The 17,644-nt window shown below is 42.6% G+C and overlaps 1 protein-coding gene across 5 annotated transcripts in view; it reads left to right on the top strand.

The window, feature by feature from the left end:
• The first annotated feature begins 383 nt into the window (after window positions 1–383).
• The window catches only part of LRIG2 (leucine rich repeats and immunoglobulin like domains 2), a 65,200-nt gene continuing 47,939 nt past the window's right edge, over window positions 384–17,644 (top strand). For 2 of the 5 annotated variants that reach the window (XM_006071517.3, XM_006071515.3), the window contains exon 1: window positions 385–864. In XM_006071517.3, the coding sequence (XP_006071579.3) occupies window positions 626–864 (239 nt within the window). In that variant the 5' untranslated portion in view covers window positions 385–625. Of the gene's footprint in view, window positions 865–17,644 lie in introns of all 5 variants that reach the window. The other 3 variants (XM_006071518.3, XM_006071516.3, XM_025288062.2) reach the window with 2 other exon arrangements.

The raw sequence follows: 17,644 nt of genomic DNA, 5'->3' as shown, positions 1-17,644 counted from the left end.
AGCCTGGTGGGCTGTCCAATGGTGGAGTCCAGTGGGCTGATGAAAGCTCCCGCACCCCCTTAGTGTTTTCCACTCGGGAGGCACCTCTTCTGCCATTCCCCTTACTTGATGCCCAGAGATGATTAAAGATCCTTTTCTAGTACCATAGCGGATACATTGCCAATCAGGACTTCGGACTTCAGCGCTTCTGCCCTCACTCCCTCCTAAGGAGCCACTGCGCCCTCCAGCGGAGAAACGGCAGTGGAACTCCAGGGGCCGCCCCCAAGCTCTGGACACCTTAAAGTCCTCCTTAAGAAGCTCGCTGTCTCCGACACCTCCCCTCGTGGAGTCCCGCCCCGACGCGCCTCGTCCTGTGGCATCGATTGGTTGGCTCCTGTGCGTGAACACGTTGCGTCGTGGGGCGGGGCGAAGCAGCGTTGACCACAGGGCCTGTGTTCTGTGTCCTCGGCCGCCGCCCCCGCTGCCGTGCTGTATCCGCCCCTCGCCTGCCTTTAGAGGGTACAGGCGACAGCCGTTTCTCTGGGTGGTCGCGCAGCCACCAGACGTCTCCGCCGAGCTGCTTTTTCTAGCTGGCTGCTGTTCTCTGCTGGGTCCAGGTCGGGGGGGGGGTGGGGAGTAGGGAAAAATGGCGCCGGCGCCCCAAGGCGTTCGGAAGGAGCCGCTGCTGGAGTGTGGGTCAGGATTGCTTTCCCGGCTGCTCTTCCTCGCTCAGGCAGTGGTGCTCCTGTTGCCAGCCGCCCGTGCAGGCCTTTGCCCCGTGCCATGTTCCTGCCGCATCCCGCTGCTGGACTGCAGTCGCAGGAAACTACCAGCGCCCAGCTGGAGGGCGCTGTCGACCTCGCTGCCCCCCGATGCCGTCAGCCTGTGAGTAGAGTTGCTGGGCGGGGACCAAAGGAAAGCAGGGGAGAGTGGGTGGGTGCTCCCCCTCCCAGAGGGGCAGGAGAGAGATGCCTGGCCGGAGGGTGCGGCCGGGAGCCCAAGTTCTGAAGGGAAATGCCATTGCGATGTTGTGAACTTTTCGGGAGGATGGTGGGAGCCTGAAATCCTGGTGTTAAGGTTCTGCAGACTTGTATGAAGACCACAGTTAAAATTCTCGGGATCAGGGAGTATGTGATTCCTGGGCTGGGAGGAGTTGGGGCGGGGATGCTGTTAAGGCCTCGCTGGTTCTGGGCACCGGCATTGGCTCTGAATGGTTGGGGCTCATCGGCCACTTTGGGCTGCATCATCCAATGCATCAGCTTGAATGATCCCCAGGTATGTGGTTTTATATCCTTATCATAAAGATTTGTCTACTCTTTTTTTTGGCTGCCGTTCACATTTTGGCAGGTTTTGTGCTGTTTTTGATATTTAACTGGGTTAAAACTTCATGTGTTACTACATCCAGTACTACCTTGAACAAGCATTTTTATAAATAGAATTTTTGTTCTACTTTAAGAGTCATTGTCTGCCGTCTATGGGGTCGCACAGAGTCGGACACGACTGAAGCGACTTTGCAGCAAGAGTCATTGTAAAGAAGACTTACCCCTTAAGAAAGCTGTGGTACATATACACAATGGAGTATTACTCAGCCATTAAAAAGAATACATTTGAATCAGTTCTAATGAGGTGGATGAAACTGGAGCCTATTATACAGAGTGAAGTAAGCCAGAAAGAAAAACACCAATACAGTATACTAACGCATATATATGGAATTTAGAAAGATGGTAACAATAACCCTGTGTACGAGACAGCAAAAGAGACACTGATGTATAGAACAGTCTTATGGACTCTGTGAGAGAGGGAGAGGGTGGGAAGATTTGGGAGAATGGCATTGAAACATGTAAAATATCATGTACGAAATGAGTTGCCAGTCCAGGTTCGATGCACGATACTGGATGCTTGGGGCTGGTGCACTGGGATGACCCAGAGGGATGGAATGGGGAGGGAGGAGGGAGGAGGGTTCAGGATGGGGAACACATGTATACCTGTGGCGGATTCATTTTGATATTTGGCAAAACTAATACAATTATGTAAAGTTTAAAAATAAAATTAAATTAAAAAAAAAAAAAAGAAGACTTATCCTTGACAGAATTAAGTGATGTACATTTCCTTGTGGCAAATAACCTAAGAATCAGTACTCTTTGTTTATGTATAAGAAGCAGGTACAATGGTTGGATGAATTCTTCTGGGGACTCCATTGCTAAGTCCTCGTCTTGACAGGCCTGTGTTAGACAGTGGCACCTGGAGAGTTCATTAGTCTGAGTCAGCCTGATGGCATTAGGAACAACAGTAGGTATTAAATGCTGCAATTATGGAGCTTCTTAACCACTAACATACAGTTATTTTCCTGCCACTAACTGAACAATGTATTTATTAATTGACAGACTTCTAATAGAGTCATCTCTGAAAAAAGTCCTGTCACACACATGAAAAATAGCTGGAGGTGTGACTAAAAATAGCTCGAGGGGCTGTTGGATGTTTGACAGAAAACAACAAAATTCTGTAAACAATTATCTTTTAATTAAAAAATTAAAAAAGAAATGGAATACAAATAGAATGTCTCTCTTTGCAGTGGTTAAAGCATTTATACATTTGTAAATAGGTTATGTTAGGAAAGAAAGCTACCTTGTAAATTCCTTGAGGAAATTAATGTTAACAACCAAGTATTGTCATAGCATAGATCTGCAGTGTAATACGGTGTTTTCTGTTGTTTTATGATAGTGACAGCTTTAACTAATTCTGATTCTGTTGACACAGATAAAAGGTAACAATTTATATCAATGTGCAGCATAGTCTGAATTAAACCTAGCATGCTGCTGCTGTAATGCAACAACTACCTTTTCCTAAGAAATTCTTGAAACAGCTATCTGATTATGACAAACTAAATCTGGTGCAGGTTTAAAAACAACACAACTTCATTTAGCTGTAATTGAAATAAATGTGGCCTACTTTTCAAGCTCATCCATTGGTAGATAAACAATAATTAGAAATGGTTTCATGTCAGATACATTTATTTTGTGTTGAGGTTTGATTTTTGTGTAATGAAGACAAATTGCCCAAAGCCAAAAAAAATTCAAAAATTTTAAGTGTCCTCTAGTGAAATTGACATTTTCAGTTGAAGTGAGATGCCTTGGAGAGCAGTTCTCTTGAAGAAATGTAACTGGATGGAAGTCTTACATTAGCAAAAGAACTCTTAGGATATTAAAAGATGGGATTGTGCTGTTTTAAACTGAGAAATGTAACATTTTTTTAAAAAATCAGTTGCTTTCAGTTATGAAACCACCAGTGTACGTGGGTTTATGTATTTTTGAATCTTTAAAACACATGCAGTGCTTTAAGTTATTAATGATTCAAACTCAAATGCTCTAACTTGCAGTCATCAGAAAGTTGGTAGACAAAATTCATTAATCCTGGGTTCTAAAATATGTATCTGTCCCCAGTTACAGGCTTCCCAGGTGGCTTACTGGTAGAGAATCCACCTGCCAATGCAGGGGATGCAGGTTTGATCCCTGGGTTGGGAAGGACCACTCCAGTATTTTTGCTGCGAAAATCCCATGGACAGAGGACCTGGCGGGCTACAGTTCATAGATTCACAAAGAGTTGGACATGATTTACTGACTTAATATAAATGCCCCAGTTACTGACACAGAGTCCCTGAAACCCTTGTAATTTCCAAAGTGATAGGAGAACTAGGAGCGCCTTTCATTTTTGTGTTTGGCCTTTGACCCTGATTCCTGACACAGAACTCATACATCTCTTAGAATTTTCTGGATGATAGGAATGTCTTTTGACCAAATGAAGTGACTTTTAGTTGGCTTCAGGATGGGGGCTGGTCACCAGAAAGAGTAAGCCGTGATTAGAAGCTTGGAACTTTCAGCCCCATCTCCCCTCCCCATCCTCCTGAAAGAGGAGAGGGGCTAGAGATTGAGGTGGTATTTGATCATGCCTGTGTGATGAAGCCTTCATAGAAGTCCTAAAGTATGGCGTTCAGAGAGCTGCCAAGTTGGTGAACACATCCACGGGGCGGCATGCTGTGAGGGTGGTGCATCCCAGCTCCATGGAGACAGAAGCTCCTGCACTGGACCCTTCTGGATCTCACCCGCTGTATGTCTCATCTGGCTCTTCATCTGTGTCCTTTATCGTATTTTTTATTACATAGTAAACCGGTAAATGTAAGTAAGTGTTTGCCTGAGTTCTGTGAGCTGCTTTAGCAGGTCGTTGAATCTAAGGAGGTGGGTCTTGGGAACCTCCAATTTATACCAGGTTGACGGAAGTTGCAGGCAACGTGGGGACTTGTGATTGGTGTCTGAAGTGGGAGGCCGTCTTGTGGGACTGAGCCCTTAAGCAGTGAGGTCTGCAGTAATGCTAGTTAGTGTCAGAATTGAATTGAATTGCAGAATATCCAGCTGGTGAAGGAGAATTGGTTGGTGTTGGGGGGAAAAAGCGCACATCTGGTGTCAGTGTGTGTGTATGTGTGAGTAAAGGAAAAAACCAGTGACAAAAATTTTTTGCTTGACCAAACTTTAGTCAGGCTCCTGAACCTTATCCCAGACCATTTCTGCACATTCTTGTAAAATGTAGTTTTAGCAGCATCTCTACTGAGTCAGTGTAGTGGGAATCCCCCATTCTCAGTGTCTCATCAGATTCCTCCACCTATACCACCCCCCAGGTGATATTTGATTACCCTGGCCTGTCTTCAGCACGAATCCTGTTGGGTCTGTTTAGTTAAAAACCCCCTTACCTTGATGTTTACTCTTAGTAATTTTCCATTCACCAACCCTACTTTGCTCCTTAGCCGTGAGTTTCCTCTTATTCATGGAGTATTCAGAGTTAAGCCCAGTCTCTTTTCCCCAACTTCAAAACTTCTTTGCAGTGGTTCCTATGTGGAGAAAGCATCCCCAGAAGTCTTCCTTACCATGCTTTAACAAGTATCATTGAATATTTTTTTCCTTTTAACAGTTTGTGGTGCCACAACTCGGGATAGGATCAGATTCATCATTGGACCCCCGGACCTCTCACCCAGGACCCTAAGTACATACCTTTGAAGTCTTTATCTTCACTCCTGACTGATTGATCGGGGATCCATTGGTGAGTCCGACTCCTGAACCATTGCACTGGACAAACATCTGTGGAAGCTGGTAAGGACAGATTTAGATTTTTAAGAGTCTGAGTACAGTTGACCTTGAACAACATGGATTTGAACTGTAAATAAATACTCCAGTACTACACAGTCCATGGTTGGTTGAATCCACAGATGCAGAACCTTGAATACAGAGAAACCTTATCTTTGGAAGGCAATTACAAGTTACCTGTGGATTTTTAACTTTGCAGATGGTCGGTACCCCTAACCTTCATCTTGTTCAGAGGTCAACTGTATGCTCCAGAAAATGGGATAGAGTCCTAGATAAACACAGGCTGGGTTAGAGTCCCAGATTCTGTGTTTGTAAGAAAGCTCAGTTAGAGTCCTAGGCTTCTTTGTTTGAACCGTACTTACTGGCCTGGAAATCTCTTCTTCCTGGCTCTGTTTTTCCTGAGTGGGGATTATTCCTTGACTCCTTACACTGGAAATCTTTCTTCCTGGCTGTCTGTGAGGCCTCTCTCTCTCTTGGGTCCTACTACTTCCATGAGAACTCATCAGATGGCCCAAACCCCCTTCTTGAATCCCTGCTGACTCTGTCTACGTCCATTCTTGTTGTCATGCTTTTATTGAGGATAATGTGGAGTTTCACTGACTTCTTTGGGAAACTGGAGATCTTTCTACACTGACTCCTCTAAGCCCTCTCCTTTCTCTTTGCTTCTACTCCTCCTTTGCTCTCTCACCGACTTCAGTCTTTCTTCCAATTCCCTTGAATCCTATGATACATGTGTGCGTGCTAAGTCCCTTCAGTTGTGTCCGACTCTTTGCAACCCCAGAGACTGTAGCCCGCCAGGCTCCTCTGTCCTTGGGGTTCTCCAGACAAGAATACTAGAGTGGATTGCCATTCCCTTCTCCAGAGGCTCTTCCTCACCCAGAGATTGAACCCATGTCATGTGTCTTACATCTCCTGCATTGGCAGGCAGGGTCTTTACCAGTAGCGCCACCTGGGATATGTCTCCCTCAAAATCCCTTCATCCTTCATCCGTATGTCCACCCTGCCAAACCTTTTTCCACCTCCATCTTTATAGTCACTGGAACCACTGGAGACTATAAAGAAACTTAGGGATCCCCAAAAACAACTGAAAAAGAAAAAGGCTAATTGGAAATACTCTGGATGTTTTCACCAGTTGAATGGGCTTTGGAGACATCCATATAAGTCTCTTGATATCTCCTCAGTCAACACCTAAAAAATTTGGTCCATAGTCTCCATATGATTACGTATTAGGGCAAGGGAAGGTGGTCTGTACAAAATCGGTAAACAGATAACCTTAACTTGTCCCATTTGCCATAAACACAACTCACATAAAAATACAGTGAAAATGCCAGAGATTATTATTTTATGTAAACCAGTGAGTTTATATTTCTGTGTTTACTAACTTATGACTAAAATTTTCCATTGAAAACTGACATCTCTTAGAATCTGTGTGTATGTTTATATAGGTCTGTATATATGTTGTAGATACGTGAATTTTTCTATTTCTAGATGATATTACCAAATTAATTTATAAAATCCAGGTCTGTTCAAATTGGCTTAGAGATAAATGAGCGATTACATGAGTATTCCTGATGCAAAACCAGAATCCCAAAGTTTTATTGGATTATTGATCCGCTCCTTTTAAGATCTGCTCAGTAGTTGTGGTGCGTGGGCTTAGTTGCCCAGTGGCATGGGGGATCTTCCTGGACCAGGGATAGAATGCTTGTCCCCTGCAAGTGGATTCCTAACCATTGGCGCACCAGGGAGGTCCTTCCTGTGCCTTTGCCTTCTAAGTAATCTTTCTAGGAAACAAAGATTTTGTATCTTATCAAAATAATTTCCTGTATTTCATGTTGTCTTTTTCAGGTCTTTGATTACTTTAAAAAATTGAGTTGTCTCTTATTAGAAGAGCTATTTTTTTTTTTTTAAGGAACTGTGAGCCTTTGAAATCTTTTTCCACTTTGTTTAAATGGATAACTACGTATTGTTTCACAATGACCTGTGATCTTAGTCAGATTTTTTAAACTTTTTGATATTTTTAACATCACAAAATCAAATTCTTAATGGGATCTGTTTGATTTCATACTAACTTTGAGACTTTCCAGAGGGTCCCTGGAAAATCTCAAAGGATATGTCTCTCACCTTGTAAAAGGATCAGATCAGATCAGATCAGTCGCTCAGTCGTGTCCAACTCTTTGCGACCCCAGGAATCGCAGCACGCCAGGCCTCCCTGTCCATCACCAACTCCCAGAGTTCACTCAGACTCACGTCCATCGAGTCAGTGATGTAAAAGGATACGTTAAACTAATTAGGTTTATTTGATATTTTAAATTACATGAGAAGCATAGTGAATAAATGAGGACAAACCTTAGGTTATACATGTATGGGTATAAGTTACTAATATAGGTGTTTCAGAAAAGTTACAAAGTTCATAGAGATATGAAATAGCCTTGTTGTCTGGTTATTAGGTTGAAGTATTGTATGCCACAGAGGTAGATAATTTTCCTTATCAAATGAACTCTCATCAGAACTTTAATCATAGCCATTTTAAGTCTTTTTTCATTCACGAACAAGTTGTTGTTTTACTCTCCTTCTCTGAAAGTATAAACAGTCAGCCACAGGCAAGACTGCTCCATGATGGCATCAGGAAGGCCATGCCACAAGACTGAGAATTTCCAGAAGTAGTGAAGCTGATGAATTGATAAAACTGTAAACCCAAGATCAAGTAGAATAAGAATTAATTACATCAGACTGATAAACTAATGAGAATGGTTATAATTTTTTATCACTCTTTATTTGAAGCAATGCTGGTTCTTTAATGTTTTTTCCTTCAAATTTAAATAACCTTTTTCTTTTCTGTTGTGTTATGTATAGCTTACAACAGTAATACCTTTGTGAACAAAGAAGAAACAGTTACTTTTTCTCCCTACCTGGTTCCTCCAGAATTCAGAAACTTTTAGCTAGTACTCTTATTCATGACAGTGTAGTAATTTGAATAAGTTCAATAATATGCTCTTGTAACAGGATTGAACTTGAAAATGATTGATATATTACCATGGCTTTGGTTGAAATGTTATATTTAAGAGTGAACTGTGTATGGAATCTGGTTTAAGCTACCAAGGTTGAGGTCATGGACCAGTGTTCTTGGGAAAACTGGCCTGGTATCTGGGTGATAAGGTTCCCAACCCCATAAATGAGTAAGAAAAGTTGCTTCTGGGCTGGCTCAGGACCCGTAGGATATCTTGGGGACCCCAAGAAAAGCGAAATTCTCCTGAATCTTTAGGAGTGGGAGATAAAATCTGGTGGCTGCTTCGTGAGCTGTCTTCTAGCCTTGAGAGGCTTTTAAAAGCCTAATCTGAGTTTTCTTTCATCAAGTTTCTTATATGGCCTACTTATTTGGTCAGTCACTATTCCTGCTGCACTTATGTAAATAATCAGGACAAATCTAATGAGATCAGAATTTGTAAGCAAGAGTTAAAAGGTTGACTGTAGAGAGAAAGTTTTGTTTCAGTATAAAACTGTAGTGCAGTCTTGTGAATTCTGTCTTGCTCATTGGCCAGTCCTTACCACATTCTCAATTCTAGTTTCCTCTGCTATCTGGCTATGACGCTGCAAACTGATGTTTCCAGTTTTTCTCCCACCCTCCTGACGTGGCATCCCTGAGAACTAAAATTGCCGTTTTCCTGAAATTGTGCAAGATGAAGCTGGATGACTTGGTATAAGCTTGAAAAAAAAGACCACGACACCTTGCATATGGGCAGCCTCTGTGCCTGCTGAATACTTAGTGCCATCACCACAGACATTCAAACTGCAAACCAGGAAACTTCAGCTGACCACTGCCATCCTCACTCTACCATTAAAAGATGCTTCAAGCTCAAAATCTAAGAATCCCAACTGGCTGCGTCTGGGTTGAGAAACTGGGTCTCTAGCTATTAATTTTGGTTTCTCTTTTATTTTCATAGAAACTTGCCATTATTAAATGCTTGACTGCTGACACCATTGAGCAAATATCCACTAAAACCAAGTCTCCACAGAAGGTTTACCCTGGTCCTTAATGAGCAAAAGACCACTGAATGAGAAAACAGACTTATGTTTCTCCTTTCTTTGAACAGAAAGGGGCCTGACAAAGATTCTTTGACTAAATTTTAATTGGACTCCTGAACCACCTTCTACTAGGCTCATCTGTATACTTCCCTTGTAAAATGCAGTTTTAGCAAGAATCCTGCTAAGTCAGTTTAGCAATAAACCCCTGATATCTGATCACCCTTGACCTATGATCTGGTTTCTCATCTTCTGCCACCTCTCAGGTGATGTCTGATCACCATGGATTGTCTTCAGCAAGAATCCACTTAGGTCTATTTAGCCAGAACCCCCCTTACCCTTGTTTCCAGTTTTCCATCCATTGACCTTGTCTGTCCACCCTGCTTCATGGCTATGAATTTGTATTAGCCCATGTAGTATTTGGAGTTGAGCTCAATTTCTTCCCCCACTGCAGAATTTCATCATTTTAGTCCCTGTACTCATAAAGATAACCTGCATCACCTTGAATAAAGTCTTTCTTACCAGGTTTTAACAAGTGTCATTGATTATTTTTTCTTTTAGCACAGGGAGTTTTTCCTGGACATTTGGTATCACAGGAGTGAGACTTGCTAGAATGGACCTGGCTCATGGAAACATGGTTTGGGAAGAGAAAGGATAAAAGGCAGGGGATGCAGAACCTTTGATTCCTGGGAGAGCATGTGGTCACCCATGGTATGGAGCAGCAGCTTTGCTGCTCTCAGTTACTAAAGGTGAAAGTTACCAATGGAATTTAGAGATGAATCCAATTCCCAGCATGTTGGTCCACTGGATGCATAAGGACATGGAGTATAACAAGAAGGTGAAATGTTTAATCTCTTGGTTGTTGTGATAACCAAATTATAATAGTTGACATTGAAATAATGTAATATAATGCTTCTGCTGCTGCTAAGTCACTTCAGTTGTGTCCGACTCTGTGCGACCCCATAGACAGCAGCCTACAAGGCTCCTCCGTCCCTGGGATTCTCCAGGCAAGAACACTGGAGTGGGTTGCCATTTCCTTCTCCAGTGCAGGAAAGTGAAGTCATTCAGTCGTGTCCGACTCTTCGAGACCCCATGGACTGCAGCCTACCAGGCTCCTCCATCCATGGGATTTTCCAGGCAAGAGTACTGGAGTGGGTCGCCATTGCCTTCTCCTTGTAATATTATGAGTAAGAGCTAAAATTGAAATTAAAAGCGAGTCCTGAGTCAGACCTTGATATTGGACCAAGGTCAGATTTCACTAAGTCAGAGCTTTGGTCATTGGCCCAAAGCTGCCCACCAAGGAAAAAATTATGCAAGGACAGCAGAAAGTACCTCTTAGACCTCTGGTCACCAAGAATGTAGCCAGGGTGGGAGGAGAGGAAAACAAAGAAGCTACTGAAATCAGGGAGTATAGTGTGAAGAAGACATTTGCTTTTGTGGATCAGTAATACCAGCTTACTGAAGACCAAGGCATACCCTGAAGAACCTTTATTAAAATGGATTGTGGAGTAATTATGAGCAGTACCTGGTTTTAGATGCTACAATGGGGAAAAGCATGTTTGAGTTGATGAAGGACCCACAGCTTACCCTGAAACAACCACTGATGGCCATATGTGATTCAGACACAAAGCAGCTTATTCCTGAGGGAACAGCCAGCCGAATGGATTGGACAGAAGCCACTGTAAGGTCTCTTTATGCCTGAAAAAGAGGACTGTCCACCTCCTCCAATAAATATTAAGTGAAAACAAACAGTGTGTTTCGTATATAAGCCATGTGGGTTTATCTTTCCGATAATTGAGATAGTCAGCTGCTGAATAGTTAGCCAGTCCATGGTAAATGCTGTGGTTGAGGGGGAACTCTTATATGGGCACCCCATATAACCTTACTGATGCAAAGCCAAGGGACAGATGGGGAAGCCTTTTGCATTTGCTGCTTCAGCTTGCCCTTTGAATCTTATGTAAGTAAGTAAGTGTTAGTTGCCCAGTCATGCCTGACTCTTTGCGACCCCATGGACTGCAGCCCACCAGGCTCCTCTGTCCATGAGATTTTCCAGGCAATGATACTGGAGTGGGTTGCCATTTCCTTCTTCAGGGGATCTTCCCAACCCAGGGATTGAACCCAGGTCTCCTGCACTGCAGGCAGATTCTTTACCGACTGAGCTACAAGGGATTTTACATAGATGCCAATAGAAACATTAGGTTAGTAGTAATGAGGAAAGGCAAAGGAGAGAGTCAAGGAACTGATCTTAGCAAGGTGAACATTTTTTAACAGGTTTTAGAAATGTGGGGAATAAAGCAAATATTTTTAGCAAAACGAAACCGGGAACAATCATGGGATCCAACCTATGGAAAGCAGAATAGAGAATGGAAGGCTTTAAGATGACTTTCAAGAAATGGGATGAATAAAACGGACTTTAATGGGGTTGAAACAAAGGCTTTAATACTGCACTGTCCAAGGCTGGGCAGGCTGAAGGGACCTCTTCCTGATCCCCAAAGAGTAAAGGGCCTTGAATCTGCTCTGTTTAATAGTTTGAAGAAGTCGAAAAGTCCAAAGACTGAGAGTGCAGTGAAGAACATGACCAGCAAATGCTTGAGTCATTGGTTAGGCAGATTAAATGGGATAAAAACTGACCCAAAGGGGGACTTCTCAGGCAGTCCAGTGGTTGGGATGCCACACTTCCCACTTCCACTGCAGGGAGTGTAGGTTTGAACCCTGGTCGGGGAACTAGTATCCCGCATGCCTTGTGGCATGGATGAAAAAAACTGACAAAGAGGACCAGGGTCCCTTGGCTCAGCCTATGGTGGGAGTACCCTGAAACCTTTTGCAGTAGAGTGGATAATGGTTAGAAGGCAGAGAATTTCCCAGGATTTTTTGATAGGAGAGCATCTTGCCCTCTGGTACCAAAACCATTTGTGAAACCTGACGCAGCTGAGAACATAAAAACATAAGAGTTGATAAGTAGGAATGTTTAAACAGGCTTTATGTAAAAAAGCTGTATCTTCTTTATCTGAATATTTTATGGGAATGGGTGTTACATCTGGGGATTGCTTCTCTTACTTAGTATTGTAAAATGAAAACCTGTTAATATCAGCCCTAGTGGAGACTACAGTTAAGAATGTAAGGTTAAAGTTTGTAGGAGAATGATATGTTTGATCAGACTTTTTACCTGATTATATAATGAGGATGGACATTGTATCTGATCAGGGAATGTTTCCTCTATCACATAGTATCATAAAACAGAAGGCATGTAAATCTACCCATCGAGCAATATTAATTGGACTTGCTAAGTGGGAGCCAATGAGATGGACCAGGCCCACACATCATAGGGTAGAAGCTGGAGTGTTGGTATGAACAAATTCTCTGTGTGATATCCCTGTGTGTACCTGAATGCCTCCCAGCAACAACTACTAGGACTTCAGACTGCAGAATTCCCAGTTGAAGGGTAGCTATTGGCTTGCTACCACACATTCATTGAAACTGCCACTATGACTAAAACTCATAAAGTAATCTTGAAATATGAAATAGTCATGATGTGTTGCATAATGTCTGATAAACACTCCAGGGGAGGGCAGTGCCCAGAAGAGTAATAAAGTGGAAATGGTTTACACAGGATCACACTGCCTGGGGAATGTGAGGGGGAGATCCTGAAGAGTAGGGAGCCTCTTTTCCCCTAGGACTGGCTCTGGAACTATGTGAGGAGCTGCTGGGTTCTCTTGTCACCTAGCAGTGTCCTATAACTGACCAGCAAAGAGTTGCTTAGTTTTTGAATGACAGTTGCAAGGTGAATGGACAGCATCCTATTTGGAAGGCCACCACTGATTGAAGAAGGTAAGGACATTAGCTAATTGGGTTGAATTGCATGCTGTTTTCCTAGAGTCCTCTTCTTTCCTAGAGTAGGAATTGAACAGTGGTAAAAGCCCTGTGTTTGAGTTTGACTCATGGGCAGTGGTCTGTGGCCAGGCAGAAGAGCAGTGAAAACCTGGCCTGTGTAAGGAATGCCCTTAAGGGGCAGAACACTGTGGGAATTACTGTGGGAATTTGAAGGGTGCATTAAAGTGGGACTTTCTTGATGCCCACCAGGAGAAGCCCCTTCTAGGTTCAGAAGGTGAATAGGATCAATAAGCCAATACACCTGTGTGCTTTCTTGAGGTGGCCACCTGGGTCCCTGAATGAGTGGATATGGGGACACTGCAGGAATGCAGAGATAGTCTGAATCTATAGACATAGTTGTCTTGTACCCCTGAGGCACGAAATGATGGTAATCATTGACAGAATAATGTTCTATCTTCAAGTGAAAGAGACAAAGACAGCAGATGGTTGTGTCAGATTGCTCTGGTGGAAAGGCTTGAACATAGCTGGTAAATGAGCCTGGTGCTGGTAGGCCTGAGGGGCTACAAATGAGTCCTGATAGAATAGATACTGACTCTGGACCAGGCTTTGTTTACTTGATGGTAGATGCCAGTGTTCAAGGGTTCTTTAAAAGAACCAGAAAGTGAAAGTTAAGTCGCTCAGTCGTGTCCGACTCGGCAACCCCGTGGACTGTAGCCCACCAGGCTCCTCCATCCATGGGATTATCCAGGCAAGAATACTGGAGTGGGTTGCCATTAACCAGAAGAGAAGATAATTGTACCAATTTAGATGGTTGACCATCATCTCTTCAGACCAAAGTATATACCTTATAGCCCATAATGTCCCAACAGTGGGCAGAGAGAAATCCTCCTCAGGGTACTAGTTTGATGGAGAACTGGAATGGGCAGTTAAAACATTGGTTATTTAAGATGGGGGAGATAAAGACATGAAGGGCTGGCTTATTATATACCATCAAAGTGTACTCACAACGTGGGGTGTGGTTAAAGGAGTGGCCGTACTCTATAGAGTTCTCGTGGTGAGTCTGGGGAAGAGGGTATGGAATGACTGTGCAGTTCTTACCAAGGGAGAAGAATGCTGGTGTAATAACTATACTTTTTTCTTTTTTCCCCATATCATATCAGCTTTTTTCACCTGCTTGATGCAGTGGTTACCAGGACCAGGGCTGCAAATATAAGTGCTGGAAATGGATGATTTTTAAGCAAGAAACTAACTCTAATTTAAAATTTGGGGTCAAGGTTCCTAAGTGTCTAGTGGGGTATGTTGTGCTTTCATTCCATCTCGCAAAATTGAGGTCAACAGTGAATATCTCTGTATTGCCTGGTGGTAGAAATAGCCCAGTAGTTCTGTACCTGTGTAACCTTACCCTAAATGAATGAGTGGGTTGAAGGGGAGGAACTTGCTAAACTAGTATTGCTGTTTGTTATCTAGATCAACACAGTGGCTGAACCTGATGTTCCTTCTAAAGTTGGAAGAGTTTGGGTTGGAAGAGCTGAAGATAAAGAAATAAATGGGTTGTTATAGTGAGGGAAATCCAATATTAACACCTCAGAAGGGCTCAGAGTAGTAGATGATACCATATCTTAGTTCAACCAGACAACTAAAAGAATGAAATCGTATGTTTGCCTAGACCATACCTGCATTTGGAACCTGACAAGATTAACTGGAAGCGTGCAAACCCAAGTGGCCTTGCCTGGAAATTTATTTTTCATATCATATGATTACGGATGATCCAGTTATTAATGACTGAATGGGATTCTAACAATGTGCCAGTGTCTTTTTTGAGTTGTGTGTCATTTTGCTGTAAAGGGGGTTGGCCAGAGACCAAGAGTGTGAAGTAACAGAAAATATGTGAATTGATCTCTACCCCTGGTTCCTGGCACAGAGCTGAAATCCCTGTGATTTCCAAAGTGAAAAGAGTATTTGGAATGCGTACTGGTGTAATATTTGTTTTTAGACCCTTGATTCCTGACAGGGAGCTCCTACATCTCTTGGGATTTCCTGGGTGATAGGAGTGTCTTTTGATCTAATGAGGTGACTGTTAGTAGGTTCCAGATAGCTTCAGGATGGGGGCTGGTCACCAGAAAGACCAAGCTGTGGTTAGAAGCTTGGAACTTTTCAGCTGCATTCACTTGCCCCCTCCATCCTCCTGAAGGTGGAGAGTGGGTAGAGATTGAGGTAGTACTTGATCATGCCTGTGTGATGAATCCTCCATAAGAATCCTGAAAGTATGGAGTTGAGAGAGCTCCTGAGTTGATGAACACACCTGCTGGTAGGTATGCTGTGAGGGGGGTTCATCCCAACTCCACGGAGACTGAAGCTCCTGCTCTGGACCCTGCTGGATCTCCCCCTGTGTGTGTCTTTGGCTGTTTATCTGAGTCCTTTATCATATTTTCTTATTTTATAGTAAACTAGTAAACATATGTGTTTTCTTGAGTACTGTGAACTGTTCTAGCAGGTGTTTGAATCCAAGGAGGGGGTCATGGAAACCTCCAGTTTGTAGCCAAGTCAGACAGAAGTTGTGGGTAACATGGGGACCTTCTATTTGTGATTGGTGTCTGAAGTGGGGATGGGGGCAGTCTTGTGGGACTAAACCCTTAGCTTATGGGGTCTGCACTGACTCTAGTTAGTGTCAGAATTGAATCTCAGGATATCCAGTGGGTTTTGGAGAATTGGTTCGTGTGGGGGGGAAACCCCAAAATATCTGGTGTTAGGAGCATTGTGTGTGTGAGTAAAGATAAAATTTTTTTTCTTGGACAGAAACTTTATTTATTTTTAGGTACTGTCTGTAAAAATTTTTTATATTGATTTACAGTGTTGTGTTAGTTTCAAGTGGCAGCAAAAGGATTCATTATATATATATATATTCATATATCTATTCTTTTTTAGGTTCTTTTAGCATATAGATTATTACAGAATATTGAGTAGAGTTCTCTGTGCTGTACAGTAGGTCCTTGTTGATTATTTTATATATAGTATATATTTGCTAATCCCAAACTCCTAATTTATCCTTCCCTCCCATGTTTCCCCTTTGGTAACCATATGTTTGTTTTCAAAGTCTGTGATTCTTTCTGTTTTGTAAATAAGTTCATTTGTACTTTTTTTCCTTTTTTAGATTCCACATGTAAGCAGTATGTGATATTTGCCTTTCTCTATCTGATTTAGTATGATAAATACTTCACTTAGTATGATAATCTCTAGGTCCATCCATGTTGCTGAAAATGGCATTATTTAATTCCTTTTTATGGCCAAATAATATTCCACTGTGTATATGTACTACATTGTCTTTATCCATGCTTCTGTCAGTGGACATTTAAGTTGCTTTTGTGTCTTGGTTGTTGTAAATAGTGCTGCAGTGAACATTGGGATGCATGTATCTTTTCAAACTGTGGTTTTCTCTGGATATATGCCCAGGAGTGGGATTGCCGGATCATATGATAGTTCTAGTTTCAGTTTTTTAAGGAATCTCCATACTTTTCTCCATAGTGGTTGTACCAGTTACAGGTTCTGGGTTTTTTTCGGTCATGTTACTTGGTTTGCAGGATCTTAGTTCCCTGACCAGGGATAGAAGCCAGGCCCCTCAGTGAAAGCATCGAGTCCTAATCACTGGACTGCCAGGGAATTCCCTAGATACTGTCTTTGCATGTCAGAAACTTCTAAATTTTATTCGGTTATTTAAAAACTGACTGGATTCTTCATGAGTGGTGAGGGCTGTATCACATTGTTCTGATTTTACACCTCTACCACCCCCTATACACAGAGAATTGAAGGACCAGGTGTATTAGTCAATTTTTTGTTTGTTTCAAGTAAGGGCATTAGAACCCCTCTTCTCCAACATTTGTTTTTATGGTCATGATTACTGTGATATTGAATGGTTTGCCTTGGAAATGAACAGAGATCATTCTGTCATTTTTGAGATTGCAGTCAAGTATTGCATTTTGGACTCTGTTTACTATGATGATTACTCCATTTCTTCTAAGGAATTCTTGCCCACAGTAGTAGATATAATGGTCATCTGAGTTAAATCCACCCATGCCAGTCCATTTTAGTTCACTGATTCCTAAATGTCGATATTCACTCTTGTCATCTCCTGTTTGACCACTTCCAACTTGCCTTGATTCACGGACCTAACATTCCAGGTTCCTATGTAATATTGCTCTTTACAGCATTGGACTTTACATCCATCACCAGTCACATCCACAATTGGGTGTTGTTTTTGCTTTGGCTCAGACTCTTCATTCTTTCTGGAGTTATTTCTCCACTGATCTGCAGTAGCATTTTGGGCACCTACCGACATGGGGAGTTCATCTTTTAGGGTCCTTTTTGCCTATTCATGCTGTTCACGGGGTTCTCAAGGCAAGAATACTGAAGTGGTTTGCCATTCCCTTCTCCAGTGGACACATTTTGTCAGAACTCTCCACCATATCCCATCCGTCTTGGGTGGCCCTACATGGCATGGCTCATAGTTTCATTGAACTAGATGGGGCTGTTGTCCATGTGATCAGTTTGGTTAGTTTTCTGTGATTATGGTTTTCATCCTGTCTGCCCTCTGATGGGTAAGGTTAAGAGGCTTATGGAAGCTTCCTGATGGGAGAGAGTGACTGAGAGCAAAACTGGGTCTTGTTTTGATGGGCGGGGATATGCTC

The sequence above is a fragment of the Bubalus bubalis genome, chromosome 6, assembly GCF_019923935.1.
Source record: "Bubalus bubalis isolate 160015118507 breed Murrah chromosome 6, NDDB_SH_1, whole genome shotgun sequence".
NCBI lineage: Eukaryota > Metazoa > Chordata > Mammalia > Artiodactyla > Bovidae > Bubalus > Bubalus bubalis.
The sequence above is the reverse complement of the archived record's forward strand: the minus strand, read 5'-3'. Positions and strand labels throughout refer to the sequence as shown.